This window comes from Podarcis melisellensis (assembly GCF_964234715.1).
Source record: "Podarcis melisellensis genome assembly, chromosome: 8".
Lineage (NCBI taxonomy): Eukaryota > Metazoa > Chordata > Lepidosauria > Squamata > Lacertidae > Podarcis > Podarcis melisellensis.
Window position 1 is genome coordinate 11115506 of NC_138540.1, and position 21482 is coordinate 11136987.

General features: G+C 51.3%; 2 protein-coding genes across 11 annotated transcripts in view; one reads left to right on the forward strand and one right to left on the reverse strand.

Annotated features, from left to right (window-relative positions):
* Nucleotides 1-12070, forward strand: part of MFAP2 (microfibril associated protein 2) — an 89963-nt gene extending 77893 nt beyond the window's left edge. For 2 of the 9 annotated variants that reach the window (XM_081923165.1, XM_081923169.1), the window contains exons 2-9: nt 5124-5189; nt 6120-6197; nt 6722-6754; nt 6925-7014; nt 7860-7898; nt 9912-9999; nt 11133-11206; nt 11460-12070. In XM_081923165.1, the coding sequence (XP_081779291.1) occupies nt 5124-5189; nt 6120-6197; nt 6722-6754; nt 6925-7014; nt 7860-7898; nt 9912-9999; nt 11133-11206; nt 11460-11563 (572 nt within the window). In that variant the 3' untranslated portion in view covers nt 11564-12070. Of the gene's footprint in view, nt 1-291; nt 376-5109; nt 5190-6119; nt 6198-6721; nt 6755-6924; nt 7015-7859; nt 7899-9911; nt 10000-11132; nt 11207-11459 lie in introns of those variants that run through there. The other 7 variants (XM_081923166.1, XM_081923172.1, XM_081923171.1 and 4 more) reach the window with 6 other exon arrangements.
* CROCC (ciliary rootlet coiled-coil, rootletin) overlaps nt 12071-21482 on the reverse strand; it is a 67131-nt gene continuing 57719 nt past the window's right edge. Inside the window, exons 30-37 of one of the 2 annotated variants that reach the window (XM_081923089.1) lie at nt 20888-21051; nt 17976-18191; nt 16462-16686; nt 16129-16278; nt 15010-15210; nt 14672-14803; nt 12999-13166; nt 12071-12898 (exon numbers count right to left, since the gene is read on the reverse strand). In XM_081923089.1, the coding sequence (XP_081779215.1) occupies nt 12812-12898; nt 12999-13166; nt 14672-14803; nt 15010-15210; nt 16129-16278; nt 16462-16686; nt 17976-18191; nt 20888-21051 (1343 nt within the window). In that variant the 3' untranslated portion in view covers nt 12071-12811. Of the gene's footprint in view, nt 12899-12998; nt 13173-14671; nt 14804-15009; nt 15211-16128; nt 16279-16461; nt 16687-17975; nt 18192-20887; nt 21052-21482 lie in introns of both variants that reach the window. The other variant, XM_081923088.1, reaches the window with a different exon arrangement.

Consider the following 21482-nt stretch of genomic DNA (forward strand, 5'->3'; position numbering starts at 1 on the left):
GGGAGGAGGTTCTTGGATGTGGAGGAGGGAGGGCTCAACTACCACATCTTGCTCGATTGCCCCTGGTGAACTTGCATCACATCTCTGCCCATGCGCAAAGGGCTTTCCCCCCCCCCCCCACCATGTAATTGGAGCCAGCCCGACCTACAAGCCAAATTTAATACATCTATTTAATCCAATTGCTGAGAGGGAGGCCCTACAGTCACTGTGTGCTTAATTATCTTCTCGGGGTGTGGGGGATGTTTGGGTTGGGGGGACACCGTTGTGCTACTCCTGGAATAGTTTGGCTACCTTTGGTCCCTACCCTGAGCTCTGCATCCAGAAACTGACAACGGCCACACGCCAGGAACAATATCAACTGCCCAGCTAAACCAGGTGAGGGTAGCCGATGGATCTCAAACCCTCGGGCAAGTTAGGGTCTTCTCCTGCCTGTGAAGACAGACGAGACCAAGAGTGGGTCCAGTGGTCAAGAAAGTGGCCTGTGCTGTAGAAAAAAGCGAGGGGCAGATGGGGCTCATCAACCTGAGAAGCTAGCTCACCAAGAAGGAAATGCTGATCCTAAACTTTTGTGGGTTCATTTACCTCTTGTTACGTTCCTGCAGTTGTTTACAGTTTGCCTAATTGCTATGACAGGGACGCGGGTGGCGCTGTGGGTTAAACCATAGAGCCTAGGACTTGTCAATCAGAAGGTCGGCGGTTCAAATCCCCGCAACGGGGTGAGCTCCCGTTGCCCGGTCCTTGCTCTTGCCAACCTAGCAGTTCGAAAGGAAAGGCATTTGACAATGTGTCCAGGCACTTTATGAAAATAAATTTGGAAAATATGGATATGGGAGATAATTTTCTAAATGGAATTAAGGCTATATACTCAGAACAACATACCAAATTGATAATTAATAACACCTTGATGGAAAAAATTGAGATAACGAAAGGGACAAGGCAGGGGTGTCCACTATCGCCGTTGTTATTTATAACAATATTGGAGGTCCTGCTTAAGAAAATAGAAACAACAAAAGAGATAAAAGGTATTAGGATTTGTTCTAAAGAGTATAAGTATAAGGCTTTTGCGGACGATGTAGTATTGACACTGGAACAACTAATGTCCAGTGCAGTGGAAGCACTGAATAAGATAGAAGAATACAGGTATTTGGCTGGTTTCAAACTTAATAAAACCTAGCAGTTTGAAAGCACGTCAAAGTGCAAGTAGATAAATAGGTACCACTCCAGCAGGAAGGTAAATGGAAACTACTCTGGTTCACCAGAAGCAGCTTAGTCATGCTGGCCACATGACTTGAAAGCTGTACGCCGGCTCCCTCGGCCAATAAAGCGAGATGAGCGCCGCAACCCCAGAGTCGGCCACGACTGGACCTAATGGTCAGGGGTCCCTTTAACTTTACCTTTAATTCCTATGACAAGGGGAGCAATCATGTTTTAAGCTGGCTGCCCTGGGGATGCCCAGCCGAAGGACAAAGCAGCTCTCTCCCTCTCTCCTGAACTGTGCAAACCGGCATGGCGAGAGAGGGGGCGGGGGATTTTGCCGCCGTTGGAGATGGATTCAGAATCCCAGCGTGGAAGAGGTCCTGCTGGCAGCCTACTGCAGCATCCCCCCCCCCAGACTCTTAAATGACTTTTGCAGAGGCGGAGGAAAGCATTCCAGGAAACTTTCCTCAACTACAAGGCGGGTTCCAGGCCAGAGCTCTTTGTTCAGAGCACCTGGGCATCTATTTCAGTATCTGGCAAGGAGCTTTGCAAATCTTTCCTCTTCCCCTTCCCGCTCCTGCAGTGTTGGGCAACGATGCATGGAGAAATCGAAGCAATTAAAAATAAAAGGGGCACCGCATTGCTGGAAAGTGGTCAGGTTGGGTTTCTTTCATCAGAACATTTCCTGGCAGCACCTCCCCTCTTAATTGGTGTTTTTGGTCTTTTGTGACCTCCAGGCTTGAAGCCTTGCACCGCCTTCTACAGACATAAAAAGGGTTACAGGGAGTCCATATTTAGGCTCCCTGCTCATTGTACTCACAGCCTACAAAATTATGGAGGGAACAACACTGACAAAACAAGGATGGTGAGCAGCCACGTTCATGGAGATCCTGTTCTTTTGGTCTCGTGACGGACAGGTATTCAGATGCTGAGGGTCTTGGAGACAGACCTACCGTATTTTTAGCTCCATAAGATGCACTTTTTTCTTCCTAAAAAGTAAGGGGAAATGTCTGTGTGTCTTATGGAGCGAATGCATGGTCCCTGGAGCCAAATTGCCCGGGGCAAAAAGCAGATCATGCTTTTTTTTGAAAGAGGGAAGTGGGTGTTGAAACAAAGCCGCTGATCGTTTGCCGATCGGGGAGAGAGATAAGGGACGCTAGAGATAAAGGAGGCTGTTGTGTGCAAAAATGTGGTTACAAAGCACGGATCCACATGGATCGTCAGGATTTTTGCATTGGGTTACCCCAAATTCACTATCAGATCACATAGCATGTCCATGGCTACAGCCTGCACCAAAAAAATCACGCACCCACTGTTGCGTGGGGCCGCAATGGCGCAAAAACGTGGTTGCAAAGCACAGATCCACATGGATCCTCAGGATTTTTGCATTGGGTCACCCCAAATTCACCGTCAGATCACATGTCTGTGGCCACAGCATGAACCACAAAAATCATACATCCACTGTTTCGTTCAGAATATTTTTTTTCCTTGTTTTCCTCCTCTAAAAACTAGGTGTGTCTTATGGTCAGGCGTGTCTTATGGAGCAGAAAATATGGTATCTATTTCAACCGCCTTTGGGGTACAATTCCTTAGGCATCTCTTGCAGGTGCTGCATGTAAAACCATACCCTCCAAGTGTCCTGGTTTTCCAGGGACAGTCCCAGAATTACGAAAGCCCTCCCGGGTTCTGATTTCATCCCGGGATGTCCCCATTTCCCCTGCCGGTGCTGAGCTCTGGTGCTTGTCCCTAACGACAGTTTGTGGCTGTGGGAGAGCATCCCATTGCCAGCCTCCTTCCTTGGGCAGCTCATAGTGTCTGCTGGAGAGTTGGTAAGGAGAAGAGGCTGCAGCCAACTCTGAGGGGCAGGAAGAAAAAAGGAGCGAAGCGAAGCAGAGTGCAAGGAGTCCTGATTTTTTTTTATTTTTTAAAAATGTTCTTTTTTAAAAAATGTGTTTCTGCGTCTAACCTTGTCCCTTTCTAAACATTTATTTATTATGCGTGTGTCTTTCGTTTTGTAAATCTACCGAGGAATAAGATGAAATTGGAACATGCCCATCTTCTGATAGGAAACGCTCTGCAGGGGAGGGAAAATATTGTGGTGGGTTTCGAGGAAGGTCAGTTTTGGGGAGTGAGAAATGCCCCTACAGTGGTACCTCGGGTTAGGAACTTAATTCGTTCCGGAGGTCCGTTCTTAACCTGAAACTGTTCTTAACCTGAAGCACCACTTTAGCTAATGGGGCCTCCCACTGCCGCCACACGATTTCTGTTCTCATCCTGAAGCAAAGTTCTTAACCCGAGGTAATATTTCTGGGTTAGTGGAGTCTGTGACCTGAAGCGTATGTAACCTGAAGCGTATGTAACCCGAGGCACCACTCTATTTTCATCTGAGGAGTGTTGGAGGGTATGCAAGACCTGAGTCATCTTTCAGCCCAGATGTAGTTTATCTGAATGAATTTGCCATGGCCCTCAGGGTGACAGCAGTGAGCAATCATTCTTTGACGAAGACGTTGTGGAGGGTTCTCAGCAGTTAAAAAGGGGGGGGCAACCAGGGGCAGCCATCCTGCGGGTTCTGTGCAGCTCTTGACTTCGTTCCGAAAGCTCTGTGCAAGCAGTCAGTTTAGACTTCTGGAATGAGCCATTTAACCATCAGAGGAGGAGGAGAAGGGGTGACCCCTCCCACCTTTGGCTTCTTCCACAGTTAACATGTGTCTTCCCCCTGACTCCCCACAACGCACACTAAGGAATGCAGCCCTCAGGCGGAAAACCGCTTGCCTGCCCCAGCTTTTGGCGAGAGCTCTTGGTTTTGTGTTGCTTGTTAAATGTACAATGTTCAGTCAACAGAACATTTGGCAGGTGCCCCCATTCCAGTTTTCCTCTCCCCGCCAGGGTACCGCAAACCACATCTGGCTATGCGCTGCTGATGGAAATTGCAGCGTCCCCAATGGAAACCAACAATAACAACTGGGCTTAGCTGAGCCCACACATTTGACTTTCTTTGTGCCTAAATCCCTCCCAGAGGTTTCCCGGGTCTCCAGTGCCATTTGGGGACAGATTTATTGGTTCTGCAGAAGGGCACAAGATCAACAGGGCCTTTGCAAAGTCTGCAGAACTTTTTGAGAGCTTGTTTTGAGGGAGGGGCGGGGGGTGGCCTTCTGCTTTCGAATCCCAGCAGAAGCTGAAGGCAGGAGGTGGAGGAGGTGTATGCAGACACTGCTAGGCCCACAGAGGCCATGCCTGGTAGGATCCAGGGAGTCTCTTGGGAGTGGAAAGGAATCTCCATCTCTCTTTCAGACAGAAGACAACCCAGATCTCCTCTAAGGTGTGTTTTTCTGCACAGTTGCCATGTGGTTACTTGGCATGCCAATAAAATAAATGCAAAAGGGCGGCCGTATGAAACATAAAAAAAGGTAAAGGGACCCCTGACCATTAGGTTCAGTCGTGACCGACTCTGGGGTTGCGGCGCTCATCTTGCTTTATTGGCCGAGGGAGCCAGCGTACAGCTTCCGGGTCATGTGGCCAGCATGACTGAGCTGCTTCTGGCGAACCAGAGCAGCGCATGGAAACACCGTTTACCTTCCCGCCAGAGTGGTACCTATTTATCTACTTGCACTTTGACATGCTTTCGAACTGCTAGGTTGGCAGGAGCAGGGGCCGAGCAACGGGAGCTCACCCCGTCACGGGGATTCGAACCGCCAACCTTCTGATCAGCAAGCCCTAGGCTCTGTGGTTTAACCCACAGCGCCACCCACGTCCCGTATGAAACATATTGCAGTACAAAATGGCATTAAAACATAAATATGGGCACACTTTCCATAAGGATAGATGTGAACAGCCAACACAAATGTCAAATGAATGGCTGTACTTTAGCCCAAGCTGTGCTGCTCAGCCCTTTCCCCATCCTGACCCTACAAGTGCTTCTTCCCCAGCCCAGCAGGACTGCCCCAGATTGAGAATGAGGAGGACACTGAATCTCTTCCTCCTGTGCCTGCCAGGTGAGTGGAACAGCGCATTTCAAAACAATGGAGCAAAGTAATGGAAGCAGTCTGATCCAGGGCTCTGCCTCTAGAACCTCTCTTAACTTGCTGCCCTGGTGTGACCGGAAAGTTTGGTGAATGGTCACAGAAATCGGACAGTGAGAAATATTTGAACATACATGCCTTACAGGCCTTCAAAGTAGGCCCCGTCTGATACAATGCACCGTTGACAACGTTCGTAGAACTGTTGGAAACTTCTGGAGAAGCCCTCTTTTCATATTGCTTTCAGTTCCTTCGTCACGGCAGCTTGGACGTTTGAAATGTTGGGAGATCTGTGCCCTTTCAGTGCAGATTTCAGTTTTGGAAAAAGAAAGAAATCTGGTGGGGCCAGATTGAGAGACCATGGAGGGTGGGACAACTCAGTAACCTCAGTAACGATTTCTCGCGGAATATGCAATTATTCCGCCATCATTTGGACGGACAAATGCCGATCCCACCTCAATAACTCACAAACTCTGTTGACATTTGCCACCGTTCAGCTCGCCGACGGTCTGCCAGACCTAGGGTCATCTTTGATGGTTTGATTTCTGTGACAATTCACTGAACTTTCCGGTCACACCTTGTATTAAAAAATGATCATCAAGAGCTTGGGGGGGGGCAGGTGTCGTTTGTGTGTGTGTCCGTCCATCTGTCCAGCGAGAGAAACATTTTGGGGAATGAATGTGGCTCAGGGGTGGAGAATCTTCGCATGCAGAAGATGGGCTGCACTGGTGTGGTTTTTCCATTTTGCCCTTTGGGGAGCCAAGCTTGGCTCTCGCTGTAGAGTGCTTGGGGCAGGCAGACGTTTCCTTCTGGATTCTCGCAGTATGCAACTGCAGCCCCTAGACTGCACCCATGGTCTGGTGGTGATGGGGAGACCCAGCTGAGCCCCTGCCTCTTTATATCCAGCAGCACTCCTGGCTCAAGGACAGTACGACATCGAGGACCCGGCCTACCATGACACACCTTATGTGCCTTACGAAATAGGTGAGTGCATTGCAGCCTGGCGGAAACTCCCCACTTCCTGTCTCATGCCATTCAAATCAAGGACACTAGAATGTGACACTAGGCTGTGCATACCTTAGAACTCTCTCCCTCTGGGGAGCAGCCAAAGGTTGCAAACCCCAGGATCTCCCAGCCACGATGTGGGGAAATGCTATCGCCTCTGCCCCCTGCTCCTCAACCTCCTGCCAGCCTCAGTGGAATTAAACTGTGCATCTTTGGTGTTATGTACTGAAGTTCTCACCCTGGGCCAGCAGGGGGATACTGTAGATAGTTTTCACTCAGGTCCGCATATGCAAATAAGGGGTTGAAAGTGACGTTCAGTGATTGGATAGTTACAGAAAGTTGTTACTGTTGCTTTGTAGTTGAGCTCTATATAAGCAGGTTGGCTGAACCCTTCAGTTCTGTTCTGTTCTGGCCTGTGAATAAACAAGAGCTGTTGGAAGAATCGCTGTGTCGTCTGATATGTTCACCCACAACCTAACATTTTCCTTCCTTCTCTTTTTTAGACAGCCAAGATTATTACGATTATGCTGGTAATGGTGAGTCAACTTTTCCCTCTGCTCTGGGGGAGTTTGGGGGAAGGGAAGAACTTAATTCCACCACGTTCCTCCCCAAAAGTGCATCCTGAGCCTTAGACTTTGGGGTGGAAATGGGAGAGCCAGGCTGGCTGAAGCTGAACCTCCCCCCTCTCCCTCCCCACTTTCCACAGCAGACATTGCTCCACAGACCCCGGAGGAGCAATACCAGTACCAGTCCCAACAGCAGAACCAGCAGGAAGTCATCCCTGCGCCAACCCAAGGTAAGCCCACCTTCGTTTGGTAGGGAGGTGTCGTGCAAGGGGCATTGCACCACAACCGCCAGAAGGAGAAGCGAGGGGAACAATGCGGGGAATCAGGGCCAGATTAAGACCTTCAGAGGCCCTAAGCACTTAAAAGATCTTGGTGCCCCCATATATATCCTATTCAAAACATAAACCATAAAATCGAATTTTTAGTTTTCAAAACGAAATGGAACCTGCACTAAGATGGAAAATGTTTATTTTTGCATACTCCCACTGTGTGTGTGTGTGTGTATCCTACTATTAGCAAAGTCTTTGATCAGATCCTCAAAACCAATCTTACGTAACACATCTGCTTCTACAATTAGTAGAGAACAGGCATCCAGCCTGCCTTGTCGCATATTTGTTCTGAAGATAAATATACGTCAGCTGAGAAAACGAACGCTCAGCTGAGCAATGGGTGACCACTGATGTTAAAAATCCGGCCATGGAAAATTTCTGTGGTCCCCCCCCTCACTTTCCCTTGATGCCCTAAGCATGGGCTTATTTTGCCTAACGGTTAATCCAGCCCGGTGAGGGGGGGGGGGGATGGACACTTGTCCCCTGTTGCTGAGAGCTGTGCAAAAAATGTCAGACTCCTCCTCTTCTGGAAGGTCCAAACTGACCTGCTTCCGTTATAGAGATTTTAACTATTGAGATATCCCTGGCTGGCTGTTCTGTGGCTTTCATATTCTGATGTAAATACTGTAAGGGCAAGGCCAGAGGCCTATCCCTGTTTGCACCCATCCTTGCAATGAAGACTATCAAGAGCCCTGAAGTTGGATCTGTAACCCTAATTCTCTTTCCCCCTACCTACCCTGTTTTAGATGTTCCTGAGACAGAGCCCACTGAACCAGGCCCCCTCGGTAAGTAAGCATGCTGTAAAATTTAGAGTTGCTGGTGTCAGGAGCTCGTCCTACACTCGAGTAGGACCCTGGCAGTGACACATGCCCAACTGGCATGTTCTCTCCCTCCTGATATTTCGTTCGGGATCTTCAAGAGCTTTCTTCAGCCCGAACATCACAGTGACCGATGCCAACAGACACCGGGACACTTAGAGATTCGCAGAGTCTGCGCAGTTCGCGTGAGAGACCTCAGCAACTCAGCATTTTGGCTAATCTACTTTATTTACATATAAACACACACGGAGCACTGCAACATGGCTCCCTCTCTCTCTAGCATCAGACAGCAAAGAGAATGAACAAAGGACAATAGTCCCACTTCACGGAACACAGTAACACAAACATTCTGTCTCCATCACTTCCCACTCTGTGGAGTCAAAACATATACCAACAATCCCATGACTGCAATCATGGAGCAGGAATTCTAACAGCTTGGTGGAATTTAAATCAGCTTCCCAGCTGAAACATTCATGTTCCCATTCTTATTTGTAACCACGATACTGTGCTTTCTTAGCGAGAAGGGGATTATTATCAAACCCTCCCGATTTTCCAGGGACAGTCCTGGAATTACAAAAGCCACCCCAGCTTCCAGTTTGATCCCAGAATGTCCCTATTTTCCCTGCCTGTGCTGCAGCTGCTGCCGAGAGCAGGGAGGGAGATGAGCCTTGTTCTAAACAGTGGCGGCAGCTGGCCGAGTTTTGTGTTTTTGTTCTTATAAACCAGCCTGGAAATTCATAGAATCATAGAATCATAGAGTTGGAAGAGACCACAAGGGCCATCGAGTCCAACCCCCTGCCAAGCAGGAAACACCATCAGAGCACTCCTGACATATGGTTGTCAAGCCTCTGCTTAAAGACCTCCAAAGAAGGAGACTCCACCACACTCCTTGGCAGCAAATTCCACTGTCGAACAGCTCTTACTGTCAGGAAGTTCTTCCTAATGTTTAGGTGGAATCTTCTTTCTTGTAGTTTGGATCCATTGCTCCGTGTCCGCTTCTCTGGAGCAGCAGAAAACAACCTTTCTCCCTCCTCTATGTGACATCCTTTTATATATTTAAACATGGCTATCATATCACCCCTTAACCTCCTCTTCTCCAGGCTAAACATGCCCAACTCCCTTAGCCGTTCCTCATAAGGCATCGTTTCCAGGCCTTTGACCATTTTGGTTGCCCTCCTCTGGACACGTTCCAGTTTGTCAGTGTCCTTCTTGAACTGTGGTGCCCAGAACTGGACACAGTACTCCAGGTGAGGTCTGACCAGAGCAGAATGCAGTGGCACTATTACTTCCCTTGATCTAGATGCTATACTCCTATTGATGCAGCCCAGAATTGCATTGGCTTTTTTAGCTGCCGCGTCACACTGTTGGCTCATGTCAAGTTTGTGGTCAACCAAGACTCCTAGATCCTTTTCACATGTACTGCTCTCAAGCCAGGTGTCACCCATCTTGTATTTGTGCCTCTCATTTTTTTTGCCCAAGTGCAATACTTTACATTTCTCCCTGTTAAAATTCATCTTGTTTGTTTTGGCCCAGTTCTCTAATTCCTTTGAATGAAAGTCAGTATAGGAATGATTCTAGATAGAAACGCTTGTGACCATTGCTCAAGTCGCTTGCCTCTTAAGCGTTGGTGAATGAAGGCAGCCTATTGCATCGCTGAGCTCAGCATTGACCACAGTGCCATGACTTGATGCTTCGGCCTGTAGACTCTGGCACAGCCTTTCTCAACCTGTGGGTCCCCAGATGTTGTTGAAGTACAACTCCCATTACCCCTAGCTAGCAACACCAGAACTCAGGGATGATGGGAGTTGTAGTCCAACAACATCTGGGGACCCACAGGTTGAGAACCGCTGCCTGCGGGCTGGTGTCATCCAAAACAACCTCTGCCCCTGAGGCTGTACAGAAGAAATCGCCCCACCCCAAAGCTCAGGGGGTCACTGCACTTGTAGTAACTCTCCCCATCCCCTTCTTCTCCATTCCCAGACTGCCAGGAGGAGCAGTATCCCTGCACCAGACTCTACTCTGTCCACAAGCCTTGCAAACAGTGCCTGAATGAAATCTGCTTTTACAGGTGAGCAGCTACTGGAGGGAGGTCACTATCTGGCTTAGGGAGAGTCCTTCACCCAAGGACCCACAGAGGATGGGGACAAATCTAAAGAGGGTGTTGACTTGTGCCTCCACCAGGCATGGAAAGTGCCTCTGCTGCTCTTTCAAGGCTCGCAGGAGTAGATGGAGGCCCCTCCAAACATCTGGATGGGCCACAGTTGGTTGCCTTCTCTGCAGAGATTTGAGCAGATCTGGGTGATATCTGGTTTCCAACATCGCTATATATCGCCAGCTAGGGACATGGGTGGCGCTGTGGTCTAAACCACTGAGCCTCCTGGGCTTGCCAATCAGAAGGTTGGCGGTTCGAATCCCCGTGACCGAGTGAGCTCTCATTGCTCTGTACCACCTCCTGCCAACCTAGCAGTTTGAAAGCACGCCAGTGCAAGTAGATAAATAGGTACCACTGCGGTGGGAAGGTAAACGGCATTTCTGTGTGCTCTGACTTCCGTCACAGTGTCCCGTTGTGCCAGAAGCGGTTTAGTCCCGCTGGCCACTGACCCAGAAAGCTGCCTGTGGACAAACGCCGGCTTCCTTAGCCTAAAAGCGAGATGAGTGCCACAACCCCATAGTTGCCTTTGAGTGGACTTAACCGTCCAGGGGTCCTTTCCGTTTATCACCAGCTAAGCATCGCAATATACCAATATATATCATGATGTTTGAAATAAGGATGGAGCTAGGCAGTCACTGGCTGGCTTCACAGTTTTCCCCACATTGTGATTCTTTCATAGCACACATACACACACCAGGTCGAAAATGATAAAACCTATATTAGATTAGAGGGCGATTTCTAGGGCATCTGGTGTGTTCTGTTCTGTGCTACGAGATACTGATCCCCACTCCAAATGCCTGCCAAGGCGGAGCATTGAGAAGCCTTGTACCAATGCTTAATTTCTGAATGCCATAAATCAACTCCACCACTTAACAGCCAGCGTTTCCTCTTTTAATGGGCTTTGTGCACAAGTCAATGTCACAGGAGGATTTTGAACCCTGGAGGGTGCTCACTAATATTTTGGGCAGGAAAGGTTCTAGTGCAGAGGGGGGAGGCCCAACAGCAGGTCTGCGACGTTCTCTTCACCGCCTCGCACAATCTCTCCCTAGCCTCCGCCGCGTTTACGTGATCAATAAGGAGATCTGCATCCGCACTATCTGTGCCCATGAAGAGCTGCTCAGAGGTAAGCTGGCCTGAATGCGCCCCCCCCCCATGCGTTGCCTCCGAAAGCCCAGCAGATGAAGCAGTCCTGGGACTGTAGCCATGGGGGCAGACATGGGCTGCGAGGGGCATACGTGGGCAGCAGCTTTCCAAAGAGGGCATCTAGCCCCGATAAGATGGATCTCCGCCTGCTTATGAGGGAAACCTCTAGGCCCAAGGCTGCCTCCTCGAGGGGCTTGAGGAGACCTCTGTTTGCTCCCCGCTTCCCCCTGCAGCTGACCTTTGCCGGGACAAGTTCTCCAAGTGTGGCGTCATGGCAACCAGCGGCCTCTGCCAGAGCGTGGCCACTTCCTGCGTCAGAAGCTGTGGCGGCTGCTGAGCTGGAGCTGGGCGAGAGGGGAGGCCTTTCTGCACCATGGACGCCGCCGCAGGAGCCCACCCCCAGAGGAGGAGGGAGAGTGACTCAGCCGCAAGACCGCCTCTCCTGGCTGGCGTTTTGCTCCTTCTGTTTGGCCTCGCAGGAAGTCACTGGTGCTATTTGAGGCGGCGACGGGAAGCAAGGGCAGAGTCCCACCTTGTGCACATTCATAGTCTAGTGTGTTTAATTTTCATTACTTTTTTTAATTAAAAAACGTTGCTAGAGGGAAAGCAGCTCAACCCGTGATTCACGGGCTCTGCAGGGGCCGGTGGGATATTAAAAACCACTAGGAGGGCCAAGGGGCTATTAAGACCCCCATTTCCATTTCCCCACCACCATGAAGCGCAACCAAAGGTCAGGGTGCAGCTGTTTTTACTTCCACCATAGCTGCACACCTACTTTTTGTATGATTTCCCCTCCCTACTTTTCTACAAAACGTTTAAATAAAATAAAACAAACCCCAAAGTATTACAATTTCTTTCCTCCAAGAACCAACCAGGTGTGAGAAGAGGAGGTTTTTATTCTTGTCCACATTTATTCATAATAACAAACACCACCAGAAATATAAAAATATAAGTTTCTACGTTCGTTGATTAACGGTTACACAAAGAACCAAAGAAAGAGAAGTATAAACATACACAATTAGTGTGAGCATTTTGGTAAAAAACAACCACCACCAACACCACCTTGGTCACATTTAAGAAAGGGAGGAAACATCAGCCTAGACGGATTGACATGTGTCTCCTCTCAGGCCCCTCTCCCTGCAGGGCTTTGCCTGCACCCTCATGAGCCCCACAACTGCCCATGGGGCTGGGGGGAAGAATAGCGCTGTTTGAAAATAAACTCTGTGACTAAATGAATCTCTTTGCAATGGTGCGCTGAAGGGAGGAGTTTCAGATGCAGTCCGAATAGGCGTCCATTAAAATAAAAAGAGCGGCTTGTGGCCAACATTAGTCCTATTCAGAGTAGACCCACTGGAATGAATGAACTTCAGCCTATTAATCTGAATCGGTCAGATCTGAGCAAATGGCCAAGGAAAAAAGAAACCCTGCCATTTGTCTTTTACACAAATCAATGGAGAGGTTTGCAGATCCCAGGAGCAGGCTGGCCAAATGATGGTTAGCTTGTTTAGTAGTAAGAAGGTGGGACACAGGCCTCTACCCCACCCCTCTAAGTGGGCTGTTTGCGGGGCAGGGGGGCATGTCCAGCCTAGGGTGCCGAAAGGATGGATGCTGGGGTGAACTTGGCTTGGCCCTTCCGTACCTCCTGGTGCAGCTGCTCCTTCAAGGTGGAGATCTGTGGGAGAGGCAGGAAGCAGGGGTCATTTGGGTCCTCCTGTGGTCATAGCCCCCCCCCACCCCCCCAGACTGCCACGGAGGCGGGGAAAGAAGCCCACCTGCTCCTCAAGGCCCTTGACCCGCTGCCGGTGGGCCCTCTCCCGGGCATCCAAGGTGTGTTCTGCCTGGAGCTGAGAGCTGCGCAGCCGTTCGGCCTCCAACTGCAGGTCCTGCCGGTGTCGGGTTGAGGAGTCCACCCTGGTCTGGGCCTGCTCCAACTCTGCCACCTGTGCCTGGGCAAGGAGAGAGTGGAAGGAAACCTCGCCAGGGGGCCCAGTGCCTTCTCGAGCCTCATGGTTGCTGTGGCACCCAGCCGCCTCCCCAGCAAATATCTCAGAATTCAATAGTTGCAACCACCTCTGCTTTCAACTTGATAGCCGAGTTTCTAGTCTTTAAGACTGGAGATAAGCCTCAGAAGCATGTGCAGCGCCTACTGATCTCCTGCCAGCCTAGGCAAAAGCCCATTGGGGGTGGGTGGTCAGTGTTGGGCAGAGCTCCTTTTGCCCCTCCGTGCCTGAACCATAGAAGCGAGGCAAAAATGGGCTATGCTGAATCTTTAGCTCCTTGTGGGGTTGGCAACACTCACATTTCATTAACAGGGCCAAAGGCAGAACCAGCAGGAGGAGACCAGCAGGCATTTCTCTCTTCCCCCTCCAAACTCCTTGTGGAGAGAGACAGGGCTCCTTGTCTCCTCCTAGCCAAGGCAGCTGGATAGCTCAGCTGGTTAGAGCGTGGTGCTGATAACACAAATGTTGCAGGTTCGATCCCCGCAAGGGGCAGCTGCGTATTCTTGCATTGCAGGGGGTTGCACTAGATCATGGGTGTCCAAACTAAGGCCCAGGGGCTGGATCCGGCCCAAGCACCTTCTAAATCCAGGCCACGGACGGTCTGGGAATCAGCGTGTTTTTACATTAGCAGAATGTGTACTTTTATTTAAAACACATCTCTGGGTTATTTGTGGGGCCTGCCTGGTGTTTTTACATGAATAGAACGTGTGCTTTTATTTAAAATGCATCTCTGGGTTATTTGTGGGGCATAAGAATTCATTTCCCCCCCCCAAAAAAAATATAGTCCGGCCCCCCACAAGGTCTGAGGGACAGTGGACCGGCCCCCTGCTGACCCCTGCACTAGATCCCTTTCCAACTCTAGGATTCTGTGATTCTATGGCTGAGGTCCAGCATGGGCCGGGGGAGGGGGGGTTGGAGTAGGCAGGGCTGCTCCCCTGAGAGGCACTTGGGATGGACACATGACTCCACGCTAGGGTCCTCCGGGTGATGCCAAGCTTCTCCTCCAGGGAGAAGGCAGCCCAATCAAAGGAGAGAAAGCAGTTGAGCACACCAATCAGAACAGAAGAAATTCGAGTTGGGAAATTCGAGCATCGCCTAAAAGCGGGGGGCAGAGCCTGGCCAGGAGTCAGATTTCCCAAAGATGAAACCCCACAGACCACTTGGGAAGGGGCCTCCTCCTGAGTAGGTGTGCCTAGGACCTCTGCAGCAGAGGGAGAAAGGAGATGTGACCAAGCTCCTACAAGGCAACCACAGACAGAGGGGCTGGGTACAACATTTACCATCTTGAGAATGACTTCTTTTAAACGGAAAGAGTTGCCAATGAAGTGTCTTAGTTCTTGGTTTGGTGGTCGCCTCTGCACATGCCCCCAGACAGACTGGAACATTTGAGTTAGCTGTGGGAGGGAGGAAAACCTTCATTGGGGTGGGGGGGGAAGAGTCGTTACCTCAAGGAGCCGGATCTGCTGCTGAGCCTCTGTCAGCTCCTGCTCCAAACTGGCGAGGGACCTATCCAGGCGGCCCTTTTCGGCAGAGAGGCGCACAGAGTCCTCGTGGGTCTTCAGCTTCTCCCGCTCCACCTGGGGGGGGGTGTCAAAGCAGAGGTGTCAGGAAGCTGAGCACCCGCCCCCTACCCCCCGCTGCCTCTTGCGGATGTGTTTCTTCACAGAAAGGCCCTCTGTGCATGCTCAAGCTGTTCTTTCAGAAGGAAGGCAAGCTCCGACAGACCACCTGCCCATCGCGCCGGCCCCTGCCCTCCCTTCTGCTCGGACCCCGAGGGGCTCGCCTTGTCAAGGGTCTTCCTAAGGGCGTTCCTGTCCTTCTCCAGGCGCAGGGACGAGCGCTCTGCCTCCCGCTTCTCGTTCTCCAGCTGCGCCAAGGCACGCTGCAGGCTGCTGACGCGCTCCTGGAAGAGGCGCCTGTCGCCCTGCACCTTCTGCAGGCTCCGCAGGCCGATGGCCTCGCTTTCCTGGCTCTGGCGCAGCAGCTGCAATGGAAGGGAGGAGAGAAAGGCAATGTGGAGCTCTGCAGGTCGCCCTGGCAGGACCATTCAGCTTCCTCCGCCCCTGCCCACCTGCACGGTGCCTCTGGGGCAACAGGTGGGAGGCTCGGGGGTGGGGAGGCCCGGCTCTGGGCACAGGAACCCACCCTCAACCCCCAAAACTTCCATTAAAAAAACTCCCGACGAAAACATCTCAGGCTCGAGTCTGCCAAACGCTGCTGGGACCTCAGAAGGAAGTTCTGCAGCTACCGTATTTTTCGCTCCATAAGACGCACCAGACCATAAGACACACCTACTTTTTAGAAAAGGAAAGGGGGAAAGTCCCGTTTCTGGCAGGATCAGCTCATAGTTTTGCAGCTTCTTTTGCAAAGGGGGAAAGCCCCTTCTTTTGAGAACCAGCTCAAAGTTCTTGAGCTTACTTTGCAAAGGGAAAAAAATCCTGTTTTTACGGGGTTCAACTCACAGTTCTGCAGCTTCTTTAGGAAAGGAAAGGGAGTCATTTCTACAGTTTTCAGACAGATAATCTAATGTCACTGGGGAAACAAACAGCCTCCGTCTGCAGAACATTCAGCAATGGAGGCCTGGGCAAGGGGCCGGGGCCGGAAAGGGAGCCAGTGATCGACCACACATTCGCTCCATAAGACGCACAGACATTTCCCCTTACTTTTTAGGAGGAAAAACGTGCGTCTTATGGAGCGAAAAATACGGTACTTCCCAAGCAATAAAACCGCTCTGCATTGCATTATGCATGCGCTGGCGGAATTTGCGCAGCAGGTCGCAGAATTCCATTTCCCTGGAGTATTTTTGCTGGGGGAACCTGCTGCCGCTGCCCCCTAAGGGGTCTCTCCTCCAACCCCCCCAACCCCATGCTCTGTCCAGGGGTGGGGAGGGCCAGGGACTCACTTCTTCCTGCTGCTTGACCAGCCCCTCCAGCTCTTCCTTCTGCAGCTCCAACTCCCCCTGCTGCCCCTTCATCGCCTGGAGCTGCTCGGAGAGGATCCCGTTCTGCTTCTTGGCTTCCGAGACGGCCTGGCGGGCCGCATCCAGCCGCTCCTGAAAAAAGCAACAACGTGGACGTGGGTTCTTGCTGTGAAGCCATCCCCCTTCCCCCATTCTGCTGCCTCACCTGCCCTTCTTGGGGGCGGGGGGACTTACCAGTGGAGCCAACCCAGGGCGAGGAGGCAGCAAATTGCAGCCCAAGGGCCTGCCTGGCACTCTGCTGATCAGCCCCCTTACCTGCAAGACCCTCCGGTCATGCTCACTGGCCGCCAGGGCCTTCTGCAGCTGCAGCACTTTCTCCTGGGCTGAGCTGGCATTGTTTTGGCTCTCGGAGAGGGAGGCACTGAGCCCCTGCACCTTCTCCTTCAGGGAGCTCTCAGCTTCCGTAGCCTTCGCCAGAGAGAGACTGAGGCGGTCTAAGGACAGCTGCAGTGCACTGGCCTTCTGCTCTGCCTCAGACACCTGGGGGGTGGGAGACAACACAGATTAGGCTGCCCGGTTCAGACCCACCAAGTGTCCCTATTTTCCAGGGACAGTCCCAGATTTACAGAAGCCGTCCCGGTTTCCGATTTGATCCCAGAATGTCCCGCTTTCCCTTAGGACGTCCCTATTTTCATCAGAGAAATGTAGGAGGAAAAGGAGTTATGCAACACACACACACCCAAGACAAGGAGAAAATTAACTATACAACCTTTAGAAGACACCTGAAGGCAGCCCTGTATAGGGAAGTGGTTGGTTTTTTTACGTTTAATGTTTTATTATGTTTTTATATACAGTGGTACCTCGGGTTAAGAACTTAATTCGTTCCGGAGGTCCGTTCTTAACCTGAAACTGTTCTTAACCTGAAGCACCACTTTAGCTAATGGGGCCTCCCACTGCCCTGTGCCATTTCTGTTCTCGTCCTGAAGCAACGTTCTTAACCTGAGGTACTGTAGCAGAGTCTGGAACCTGAAGCGTCTGTAACCTGAAGCGTCTGTAACCTGAGGTACCACTGTATATTGGAAGCTGCCCAGAGAGGCTGGGACAACCTAGTCAGATAGGTGGGCTAGAAGAAAGAGAAGGAAGAGGAGGTATTTATACCCTGCCCATCTCGCTGGCTTCCCCATCCACTCTGGGCAGCTCCCAACAGAATATTAAAAACACAATAAAACATCAAACATTACGAACTTCCCTAAACAGGGCTGCCTTCTAAAAGTCAAATAGTTGTTTATTTCCTTGACATCTGGTGGGAGGGTGCTCCACAGGGCGGGCGCCACCACCGAGAAGGCCCTCTGCCTGGTTCCCTGTAACTTCGCTTCTCACAGGGAGGGAGGAAACCACCAGAAGGCCCTCGGAGCTGGACTTCAGTGTCCGGGCAGAACAATGGGGGTGGAGACGCTCCTTAGGTATGGTGGGCAGAGGCCGTTTGGGGCTTTATTGAATAGGACGTCCCTATTCTCATTGGAGAAACGTTGGAGGGTATAGAAGCGGTGTCCCAGCGGCTCTTGAGAGGTGGCAGCCAAATAAATCCTCTTCCCCACTTGCCGGTTGCATGTCCTGTCCACAAACTGTGGACAAGCAGAGCCAGCTGCCACCTCCTGTGATTGCAAGAAGCCTTCCAGGCTCTGACCATGGAGGTCCTGGGTTCATCCCCAGAAGCAGCTGCAAGAGGGAGCCTGCCCACCCAGCCACCCTCCTCTCAGAGGCCCCAGAGAGCAGCTGCTGCCAGTCAGTGCAGGCTAGGCTGATCAGGACGGCTTGAGGGGAGTCACCTGTCTCTGTAGGATGTCGATTCTGTCATGCAGCCCCTGGATCTCCGCCTCGCGGTCGCTCAGCACCAGCTTGGACCTCTGCAGCTCACCCTCCAGTGACCGCCTCAGGAGCTCCAACTTGGTGCTGCGGCTCTCGGAGGCATCCAGGATGTCTTTGAGGCGACGCTTCTCCAGCTCCAGCTTGGCCTCGCTGGCCTTCATCTTGCCGATCTTCTCCTGAGGGAAGAAGAGAGGAGGGAGAGGGCGGCCTTTACCAGTTTCCTCAGGCCTTTTCTGAGGAAACTGGCCGGGTTGAAGAAGCCCCGGCAGAGGGAACAGAGAGCTTAGAGCAGGGGTAGGCAACCGAAGACCCATGGGCCGGATGCGGCCCAATCGCCTTCTCAATCTGGCCTGCGGACGGTCCAGGAATCATCGTGTTTTTACATGAGTAGAATGTGTACTTTTATTTAAAATGCATCTCTGGGTTATTATGAGGGCATAGGAATTCGTTCTTCTTCTTTTTCCCCAAAATATAGTCCGGCCCACCACATGGTCTGAGGGATGGTGGGCCGGCACACAGCTGAAAAAGGTTGGTGACCCCTGGCTTAGAGGGAATGAAAACCTGATGAGAGGCAGAACTGGACAGCAGGTCAAACAGCATTTGGGGGGGCACAGAGGGGTCCAACAGCTGCACTTTGCCAGGGTCTTCTTGCTCCTCTCAGCCAATGGCTTCCAGGGGTCTCTCTGGCAACTCTGAAGGACTCCAGAGGAATCGCAATGCTAATTTGGGGTTCTGGGCTTCATCTGCATTAATTGCCTTAGAATTTGCCTCCTTTTTCCCATTGGGAAGGATATGCTTCCTTTAACTTTTCCTCTGCATAAATTATTTCTCTTTTTATGGTTGTGGTGGTGGTGGGGTGTCAGTGGTTTCAAGGAGGTGCCTGAGACTTCTGGCAATTCCCTCAGTCCTGAGGGAAAACTCTTTCCCCCTAAAGTTGCCTCTTTTCCTCCAAGAATTTGGTCACCTCACATCTGTCCGGGGAGTAAATGATCTGGAATAGGACTCCAACCCCCTTTCACACACACAAAAAGGTAAAGGTAAAGGACCCCATACAGTTAAGTCCAGTCGTGAACAACTCTGGGGTTGCGGCGCTCATCTCGCTTTAATGGCCGGGGGAGCCGGCATTTGTCCGCAGACAGCTTCCGGGTCATATGGCCAGCATGACTAAGCCGCTTCTAGCGAAACCAGAGCAGCGCACAGAAACGCCGTTTACCTACCTGCAGGAGCAGCACCTATTTATCTACCTATTTATCCCATCCCAGGGATTCAAACCGCTGACCTTCTGATCAAGAAGCCCTAGGCTTAGTGATTTAGACCACAGCGCCACCTGTGTCTCTTGTTTCACACACACACAGAACAACATGGTTAAAAACCTCCAGGGTTAACCATGCCAAGCGGGGGCGGGGGGGAGGCAGCCTTGAAAACAACCATTTTTTTCTCATCTGGCCATATTGGCGATTAATTCTCTCCACCAGCACTCAAGAGATCTCACTGCTCACCTCCAGCCAAGTTACCTCACCCACACAAGTGCTACCCTTTCCATAGAGAAGCCAGGACCAGCCCCAGGCATGGAAAAGCACTCTGAACATGCTCAGTGGCACTTTAAAAACAAAGCAAAACCCAAAACCTTCTTGTTTTATCAACACTTTTCAGAGCAGTTCAAGTATCACGAGGGAACATTTCACAAGAATTTGACCAGCTCAGCAATATTCGCCAAGAAAGAATGTCTCTTCTGAGCCAAGATTTAAGCAAACGTTTTCTAGCATTTATTAGGCATTGGTCACACACTTTAGTGCCCCCCATGCCTCCTGCTCCTCTCTCTTTCTCTCTCCCCACCCTCTCGTGGACCCCCATCACATGGGGACCCCCTTCTTCCAACTTTTAATCCAAGAAAAGGGAACAACAGCCTCTTTCTCTACAAGAAACGGTGGCAAGCTTGGGGAGAGCACAACTGGTGGCCCAGACCTGAGCTGGACCTGCTGCTGCTGCTGCTCGCCCCCCTCTCCCTCATCAGCTCAGCATATTCCTTGGCCTCTGCCAGGCCCCTTGGCAGCCGCCCAACTTTGTTCCTTGATCGTAGCAAAATATACACCAGGAGGCTTAGTTTGGTCAGAATTGAGAATACACTTTCAGAGTTAACGCTAAATACATTACTTCTGGTCAATGAACCACCATAGGTGCTAGACGGCCGTGAAAATTTGCGTCCAGGGCTTTTTAGACTCATCTACTCAGATATTAGGGGACGCGGGTGACGCTGTGGGTTAAAGCACAGAACCTAGGACTTGCCGATCAGAAGGTCGGTGGTTCGAATCCCCGCGACGGGGTGAGCTCCTGTCAAAGTGCAAGTAGATGAAAAGGTACCGCTCCAGCAGGAAGGTAAACAGTGTTTCTATGTGCTGCTCTGGTTCGCCAGAAGTGGCTTTGTCATGCTGGCCACATGACCCGGAAGCTGTACGCCGGCTCCCTCGGCCAATAAAGCGAGATGAGCGCCGCAACCCCAGAGTCAGCCACAACTGGACCTTTACCTTTACCCAGATATTATCTGAAACCAAAGCGGCACGTTGGTTGCCAGATGTGGATTTTCCCCACCCCGGCTCTCCTACCCCACCAGAGGAGTAACCCACACAGATCAGCTGACAGCTAGGCCTTGTGTGTGTAAAATAACCCCTCCTGGCCCATCCAGTGATGGACCTGGTGACTGGGGAGGGAGCTTCAAGTCCATTGTCCCCCCCCCCCCCAAGTTTTGCTGCCAGGTCCTGGAAGGAGTGAGGGGGGCAGGGAGCGGAGGTGGAGCTCCTTGCTCGCAGACCGGCCTCCTCCTGGGCACCTTCCTCGCCCTGTGGTCCCGCTTCCCTGCCTAGTGTGGCCTCACCTGGGTGGCCCTGCGCTCGCTGTCGGCCGCCTGCAGGCTCCGCTCCAGTGCGGCCAACCTGTCTGCCAGGGCCTTGCGCTCCCTCTCGTTCCGGCGCAGGGTCTCCTCCTGCTGCATCAGGGCCGTCTGGGCACCGCTCAGCTTCCCGTCTGCACTGCGCCTCCCTGCAGAGAAGGAAAGAGAGCAGAGCGCTCAGTGGGCAGAGGCAGGGCAAAGGGAGGGCAAGGCAGGGCTTGTGGCCCTTGAAATCTCCCCTAGAAACCTCCATCCTGGTGGAAAGCAAGGACACATCACGGCATGGAGCTCACAGTGACTCAGCGGAGTCAGCAAGTGCCCCCCCCCCCCATCTCTCAGCATGAAATGATGTATAATGATATATAATGGGTTTCTGGGAAATGATATATAATGAACTGAAAAAGATGTTTAAATATACATTTGTAAAGAAACCAGAAGCCTTTTTGCTAGGAATAACAGGAAGAGAGATTAATAGAAGGGACTATAAACTTTTTCAATATGCAGTAACAGCGGCAAGAATACTAATGGCCCAAAAAGGATCTGATTTCTTTCCGCAGGGCCTGTAAGACAGAGTTGTTCC